This window comes from Centruroides sculpturatus, unplaced genomic scaffold (assembly GCF_000671375.1).
Source record: "Centruroides sculpturatus isolate CEXI.00-Female unplaced genomic scaffold, Cexi_2.0 scaffold843, whole genome shotgun sequence".
Classification (NCBI taxonomy): Eukaryota; Metazoa; Arthropoda; class Arachnida; order Scorpiones; family Buthidae; genus Centruroides; species Centruroides sculpturatus.
Window position 1 is genome coordinate 54,365 of NW_019385174.1, and position 8,842 is coordinate 63,206.

At 32.0% G+C, this 8,842-nt stretch overlaps 1 protein-coding gene across 1 annotated transcript in view; it reads left to right on the top strand.

Annotated features, from left to right (window-relative positions):
• The first annotated feature begins 7,765 nt into the window (after positions 1 to 7,765).
• LOC111635741 overlaps positions 7,766 to 8,842 on the top strand; it is a 7,150-nt gene continuing 6,073 nt past the window's right edge. Inside the window, exon 1 of the mRNA XM_023380808.1 lies at positions 7,766 to 8,731. Coding sequence (XP_023236576.1) covers positions 7,766 to 8,731 — 966 coding nt within the window. The remainder of the gene's footprint in view (positions 8,732 to 8,842) is intronic.

Below are 8,842 nucleotides of genomic sequence, written 5' to 3' on the forward strand. Positions count from 1 at the left end.
TTTTTATCATCTCTTTAGTTTAATTTATTTTCATTAGCCTTTAAGTACTAACCTAGTTTTAAGACGGCAAGGGGTTTTTTAATTTTTTTTCCCCTTGTTATACTAACGCTAGTAAATTAAGCTAAAGAGATAATACGAAGTAAGTTTTTGCAGACTAATTACTTTTTATCATCTCTTTAGTTTAATTTATTTTCATTAGCCTTTAAGTACTAACCTAGTTTTAAGACGGCAAGGGGTTTTTTAATTTTTTTTCCCCTTGTTATACTAACGCTAGTAAATTAAGCTAAAGAGATAATACGAAGTAAGTTTTTGCAGACTAATTACTTTTTATCATCTCTTTAGTTTAATTTATTTTCATTAGCCTTTAAGTACTAACCTAGTTTTAAGACGGCAAGGGGTTTTTTAATTTTTTTTCCCCTTGTTATACTAACGCTAGTAAATTAAGCTAAAGAGATAATACGAAGTAAGTTTTTGCAGACTAATTACTTTTTATCATCTCTTTAGTTTAATTTATTTTCATTAGCCTTTAAGTACTAACCTAGTTTTAAGACGGCAAGGGGTTTTTTAATTTTTTTTCCCCTTGTTATACTAACGCTAGTAAATTAAGCTAAAGAGATAATACGAAGTAAGTTTTTGCAGACTAATTACTTTTTATCATCTCTTTAGTTTAATTTATTTTCATTAGCCTTTAAGTACTAACCTAGTTTTAAGACGGCAAGGGGTTTTTTAATTTTTTTTCCCCTTGTTATACTAACGCTAGTAAATTAAGCTAAAGAGATAATACGAAGTAAGTTTTTGCAGACTAATTACTTTTTATCATCTCTTTAGTTTAATTTATTTTCATTAGCCTTTAAGTACTAACCTAGTTTTAAGACGGCAAGGGGTTTTTTAATTTTTTTTCCCCTTGTTATACTAACGCTAGTAAATTAAGCTAAAGAGATAATACGAAGTAAGTTTTTGCAGACTAATTACTTTTTATCATCTCTTTAGTTTAATTTATTTTCATTAGCCTTTAAGTACTAACCTAGTTTTAAGACGGCAAGGGGTTTTTTAATTTTTTTTCCCCTTGTTATACTAACGCTAGTAAATTAAGCTAAAGAGATAATACGAAGTAAGTTTTTGCAGACTAATTACTTTTTATCATCTCTTTAGTTTAATTTATTTTCATTAGCCTTTAAGTACTAACCTAGTTTTAAGACGGCAAGGGGTTTTTTAATTTTTTTTCCCCTTGTTATACTAACGCTAGTAAATTAAGCTAAAGAGATAATACGAAGTAAGTTTTTGCAGACTAATTACTTTTTATCATCTCTTTAGTTTAATTTATTTTCATTAGCCTTTAAGTACTAACCTAGTTTTAAGACGGCAAGGGGTTTTTTAATTTTTTTTCCCCTTGTTATACTAACGCTAGTAAATTAAGCTAAAGAGATAATACGAAGTAAGTTTTTGCAGACTAATTACTTTTTATCATCTCTTTAGTTTAATTTATTTTCATTAGCCTTTAAGTACTAACCTAGTTTTAAGACGGCAAGGGGTTTTTTAATTTTTTTTCCCCTTGTTATACTAACGCTAGTAAATTAAGCTAAAGAGATAATACGAAGTAAGTTTTTGCAGACTAATTACTTTTTATCATCTCTTTAGTTTAATTTATTTTCATTAGCCTTTAAGTACTAACCTAGTTTTAAGACGGCAAGGGGTTTTTTAATTTTTTTTCCCCTTGTTATACTAACGCTAGTAAATTAAGCTAAAGAGATAATACGAAGTAAGTTTTTGCAGACTAATTACTTTTTATCATCTCTTTAGTTTAATTTATTTTCATTAGCCTTTAAGTACTAACCTAGTTTTAAGACGGCAAGGGGTTTTTTAATTTTTTTTCCCCTTGTTATACTAACGCTAGTAAATTAAGCTAAAGAGATAATACGAAGTAAGTTTTTGCAGACTAATTACTTTTTATCATCTCTTTAGTTTAATTTATTTTCATTAGCCTTTAAGTACTAACCTAGTTTTAAGACGGCAAGGGGTTTTTTAATTTTTTTTCCCCTTGTTATACTAACGCTAGTAAATTAAGCTAAAGAGATAATACGAAGTAAGTTTTTGCAGACTAATTACTTTTTATCATCTCTTTAGTTTAATTTATTTTCATTAGCCTTTAAGTACTAACCTAGTTTTAAGACGGCAAGGGGTTTTTTAATTTTTTTTCCCCTTGTTATACTAACGCTAGTAAATTAAGCTAAAGAGATAATACGAAGTAAGTTTTTGCAGACTAATTACTTTTTATCATCTCTTTAGTTTAATTTATTTTCATTAGCCTTTAAGTACTAACCTAGTTTTAAGACGGCAAGGGGTTTTTTAATTTTTTTTCCCCTTGTTATACTAACGCTAGTAAATTAAGCTAAAGAGATAATACGAAGTAAGTTTTTGCAGACTAATTACTTTTTATCATCTCTTTAGTTTAATTTATTTTCATTAGCCTTTAAGTACTAACCTAGTTTTAAGACGGCAAGGGGTTTTTTAATTTTTTTTCCCCTTGTTATACTAACGCTAGTAAATTAAGCTAAAGAGATAATACGAAGTAAGTTTTTGCAGACTAATTACTTTTTATCATCTCTTTAGTTTAATTTATTTTCATTAGCCTTTAAGTACTAACCTAGTTTTAAGACGGCAAGGGGTTTTTTAATTTTTTTTCCCCTTGTTATACTAACGCTAGTAAATTAAGCTAAAGAGATAATACGAAGTAAGTTTTTGCAGACTAATTACTTTTTATCATCTCTTTAGTTTAATTTATTTTCATTAGCCTTTAAGTACTAACCTAGTTTTAAGACGGCAAGGGGTTTTTTAATTTTTTTTCCCCTTGTTATACTAACGCTAGTAAATTAAGCTAAAGAGATAATACGAAGTAAGTTTTTGCAGACTAATTACTTTTTATCATCTCTTTAGTTTAATTTATTTTCATTAGCCTTTAAGTACTAACCTAGTTTTAAGACGGCAAGGGGTTTTTTAATTTTTTTTCCCCTTGTTATACTAACGCTAGTAAATTAAGCTAAAGAGATAATACGAAGTAAGTTTTTGCAGACTAATTACTTTTTATCATCTCTTTAGTTTAATTTATTTTCATTAGCCTTTAAGTACTAACCTAGTTTTAAGACGGCAAGGGGTTTTTTAATTTTTTTTCCCCTTGTTATACTAACGCTAGTAAATTAAGCTAAAGAGATAATACGAAGTAAGTTTTTGCAGACTAATTACTTTTTATCATCTCTTTAGTTTAATTTATTTTCATTAGCCTTTAAGTACTAACCTAGTTTTAAGACGGCAAGGGGTTTTTTAATTTTTTTTCCCCTTGTTATACTAACGCTAGTAAATTAAGCTAAAGAGATAATACGAAGTAAGTTTTTGCAGACTAATTACTTTTTATCATCTCTTTAGTTTAATTTATTTTCATTAGCCTTTAAGTACTAACCTAGTTTTAAGACGGCAAGGGGTTTTTTAATTTTTTTTCCCCTTGTTATACTAACGCTAGTAAATTAAGCTAAAGAGATAATACGAAGTAAGTTTTTGCAGACTAATTACTTTTTATCATCTCTTTAGTTTAATTTATTTTCATTAGCCTTTAAGTACTAACCTAGTTTTAAGACGGCAAGGGGTTTTTTAATTTTTTTTCCCCTTGTTATACTAACGCTAGTAAATTAAGCTAAAGAGATAATACGAAGTAAGTTTTTGCAGACTAATTACTTTTTATCATCTCTTTAGTTTAATTTATTTTCATTAGCCTTTAAGTACTAACCTAGTTTTAAGACGGCAAGGGGTTTTTTAATTTTTTTTCCCCTTGTTATACTAACGCTAGTAAATTAAGCTAAAGAGATAATACGAAGTAAGTTTTTGCAGACTAATTACTTTTTATCATCTCTTTAGTTTAATTTATTTTCATTAGCCTTTAAGTACTAACCTAGTTTTAAGACGGCAAGGGGTTTTTTAATTTTTTTTCCCCTTGTTATACTAACGCTAGTAAATTAAGCTAAAGAGATAATACGAAGTAAGTTTTTGCAGACTAATTACTTTTTATCATCTCTTTAGTTTAATTTATTTTCATTAGCCTTTAAGTACTAACCTAGTTTTAAGACGGCAAGGGGTTTTTTAATTTTTTTTCCCCTTGTTATACTAACGCTAGTAAATTAAGCTAAAGAGATAATACGAAGTAAGTTTTTGCAGACTAATTACTTTTTATCATCTCTTTAGTTTAATTTATTTTCATTAGCCTTTAAGTACTAACCTAGTTTTAAGACGGCAAGGGGTTTTTTAATTTTTTTTCCCCTTGTTATACTAACGCTAGTAAATTAAGCTAAAGAGATAATACGAAGTAAGTTTTTGCAGACTAATTACTTTTTATCATCTCTTTAGTTTAATTTATTTTCATTAGCCTTTAAGTACTAACCTAGTTTTAAGACGGCAAGGGGTTTTTTAATTTTTTTTCCCCTTGTTATACTAACGCTAGTAAATTAAGCTAAAGAGATAATACGAAGTAAGTTTTTGCAGACTAATTACTTTTTATCATCTCTTTAGTTTAATTTATTTTCATTAGCCTTTAAGTACTAACCTAGTTTTAAGACGGCAAGGGGTTTTTTAATTTTTTTCCCCCTTGTTATACTAACGCTTTACATCCAATCGCTAAAATAACAACACCCCTCACGGTAACACACACGGTTCCAACAACAACACAGTCGTCGCATCCATCCACCCACTTTCCATTCACAAGCTCTGTAAATTACATAACTGACAACACGAACACGCTTCCCAAAATCCAACCTCTGGGTCCACGTCCCGGGAAGTGGTAACATTATTCGACCGATCGTCGAATGATGGCCAAAGAGGCTCTGGTGCCAAGATTGTTTTTGATTTAGAAATTTAATACCAGAAACCGTTGTTAAAATTACAATTTCAATCTCCAAAGCGATACTCAGCACACGCTTGGATCGACTAAGCGGATTGTTTGGTTTACTTTTCAGAAACAATATGTTAGGCCGTTCTGCACCAAACTGTTCTAATAAAGGCAGACATGACCTGACCAATTACGTTACATTGATTACAATAAAACAAATACTGTAATACTATTAATTATCATTATTATTATATTATTAATATTAATTATTCTTTACTTTTTGATGTTGTTNATAAATTCGAAAATGTAAAAAGGAACGAAAATTCGGTTCGCCGCTCTCTTGCAATATTTATTTAATCGAATATTCAATTAATTATAATACAATAGAGCGTCGATTATCCGAATCAATTGGGGACTGGGGTTGTTCGGAAGATCGATGTTTCGGATAACCGATCATGCACGAAAAAATATATTAATTTATCCCATCTTGACATTTTCTTCCGTTGCGTGTCGCTTCGCGTTGAATTTTCGTCGATGTTAAGCCTAACGAAGACTATTGTATCGTTAAAAATTATTTTTTTATTTTGTACGAACAAAATAAATATATTGAAAAATATAAAAACAATAAAAAATTATACTGTACTTGAGAAGTTAATTTAGTATCAAAAACGTAAAATATTTGAGTAGCCCAAGACATAGCCAAGATTGCAGCGCCACAGCACTGGCGAAAATTTAAATTTGCCGACTGGAATTCTTTCGGATGATTGACTTTCGGATAATCGACGCTCTACTGTATATAATATTAATTTAATATAATATTAATTACGATTCGCTTTAAACGAAAATTAGAACATAAAACGGCTAATTGAGAGCTATGCCTAATTGGAACGGAGTCCGTTTCGGTGGTTTGAATCTTTGCGGGTAACCCCGAAACGGACGGCCGCCATTTTGAATAAAGTAAAGGATGCTCATCTGAAGAACAAAAACGGTATCGAGCAAGAAAAGCAAACAGGCTCCGAAAATGCACCAGAACACGAAAGCAAAGCGCAGGCACGTCAGCACCCAAGAAAGCAGAAGAAACAACTGCAACGTTTGCCATCGTCATGCGTTGTAACAATACTTTTATTCTATTGTTAACAAAAACATTTATTATTTTTATTTTAAAATAAAATTTTTAAATTAAAAATTGAGAAAAAAAACGCTCCGCCAGCTGGAAGAGGATGTTCTTTCGTTCTATTAGAATGGAAAAAAACTTTGCAGTGGCAGAAGGCCGGAATTTTCGAAAATTATCGGAGATATTACGATTTTGGAGCGTTTGCATTTGTCGGCGAATTCGATAATTAATTGAAAATGTTTAAAAATAATATTTAGAGACGATATTTGCTCGGAGTACAGATTTTCTATAAAATTTGCATAATAAAAGATAATGTACTAATCGTCGTGTCGTATAACTGTAGATATTTAATTAAAGAGCCGGCCGCTCGTCACGTGATGTTCGACGTGTTTCGGTTTCGCAGTATGTCGCAGTTGTTTCTTCTGCTTTCTTGGGTGCGGACGTACCTGCGCTTTTTTCTTGTGTTCTGGTGCCTTTTCGGAGCCTGTTTGCTTTTTTTGCTCGAGACCGTTTTTGTTCTTCTTTAGGTAAGCATCCTTTACTTTATTCAATGTGACGGCCGTCCGNTCTTGTGTTCTGGTGCCTTTTCGGAGCCTGTTTGCTTTTTTTGCTCGAGACCGTTTTTGTTCTTCTTTAGGTAAGCATCCTTTACTTTATTCAATGTGACGGCCGTCCGTTTCGGAGTTATCCGCAAAGATTCAATCCACAGAAACGGGCTCCGTTCCAATTAGGCTTAACTCGCAATTAGCCGTTTTATGTTCTAATTTTCGTTTAAAGCGAATCGTAATTAATATTATATATTATAATTAATCGAATATTCGATTAAATAAATATTACGAGAGAGCGGCGAACGGAATTTCGTTCCTTTTTACATTTTCGAATTTATTCCGTTATTATGTACGTAATCCGTGACGTAAGATTTAATTCTCGAGACAAATACGTAAAATATCCGTTTCGGTCGACTTTAAAATTGAAATAAAATTTATTTCGATACGAATCCAATAAATAAATTAGTTATCGGCGGGAGTGACGTCCGATTTCCTACGTTGGGGACGAAAACGCGATTCCATTGGATATATATTTTCATTCAACGGCCAATGGACATCGCTTTCTCGGCAGACCACGTAATCGATTCGACACCGAGTTAAACCTGGCGTGGGGTGACCCAAATGTGGGTGGGCAACGACAGATCGCTTGAACGAGCCGTCGAAAAGCCAGACTTGTAATTTGCGTATTTAAGCAAAAAGATCTTCTTTTGTAATATAGAATTTGAAAACGACGGCAATTTTTTGGTCTTTGACGACGCTCGACCGACTTTTGAGCCACCTCGTATAAGATGCGATCATAATATCATAAAGTACTCAGCAAATCATTATACATATACAAATACTTAACACCTTATTCTTGCCGAGAAATATAATTTATTCGAAACAAACTAACGTTTTCAGCCTGATTCACAGGCCATCTTCAGGTTTAGAATACATTTGAATTAAAATTCCATCAATGGAATACAAAATTTAAATTCAAAATTAAATAAGGTACAATTAAAATAAAATATTAAATAACCAACATAAAACAAAAATAAAAATATAAAAACAAAACAAAACAAAACATTTAGCTTTAACCATTTAGCTTTATTGAATGATCTCGTTAACCTCGAAAACACAATATATAATGAAGATCCAGAGAAACTAGTAGACGTTAATAAAAGAGTACTCGATCTAGCTGAAGCAGTCCAGAAGAATTCTACTAACAATTATGTAAAGAAATTAAAATGGATTATGCATAAACAAAAGGTTAGAAATACAAAGAAAAACCTTATTGCTTTCCGCACATGGGACCAAATAGAAGTACCAGAAAAGATCAAGAAGCTTCTAAAAAAAGGCCCAAATTTTGTTCCAGTGGAGGCCATGAATTGGGAAACCTCAGTACAGGAAATTGAAAGGGGCATTGTTGGGCTAGACGATTTAGAAAAAGAGTACTTCAGATGGAAAGCAGTCCTTAACAACAGACAGAGGGACCGAAAGCAAGATATTGGAAGTAGTGACATCCGGCTCACTAAGAATTGGTTAAAGCAGAATGATTTGGTGTTGACTAGGGCAGATAAAAGTAAACAACTAGTCATCATGAAAAGGCGTACGTATAACGAAGCACTAATGGATTACATCGAAAAGACAGAGTGTGAAAAGATCAACAGCAATTTTATTGGAAGCTTGGATAGAAGGGTCAGGAAGCTAGAGGTCTCTAAACTTTCCAAAGCTTTGCCTTTTCTCAAGAAATGCAGGAACCCTAGACCTGGAACACCTAGGTTATTTGCTTTCGCTAAGGTGCATAAAACCGGTAAAGAAATAAGACCGGTTGTAGAGAAATGCAGAGGTCCCACGTTTGTGTTAGAAAAGAGGTTGCATAAGTATTTATCCTCTCAGCTAGACACAGATACTCTAGTTGCACGTGATCCTATGAAGGTAGTTAAGGATCTACAAAATATAGCATTAATGGAAGATGAAGTTGCAACTGTCTTCGACTATGAAAGCATGTATCCGTCAGTAAAGATAGAATCGTGCGAGGAGGCGCTATTGGATTTCTTATACTGTAATAACTCGGAATTGCTTAGTTATACTGAAGAAGTAGAGAGTTTGACTAGTTTGGTCTGCCGTGAATCTTGTTTCGCTTTTAATGGACAGATCTACAGACAGAGAAGAGGGGTCCCTATGGGAAGCCCGCTCTCAGGGATCCTATGCGAATTGGTAGTTAGGAGACTGGAAAGAAGAATTTTTCATGGTTTTAAGGAGGATATCATGTATTTTAGCAGATACGTTGATGACCTACTTATATTATGGAGAAATAACAGCAGAATT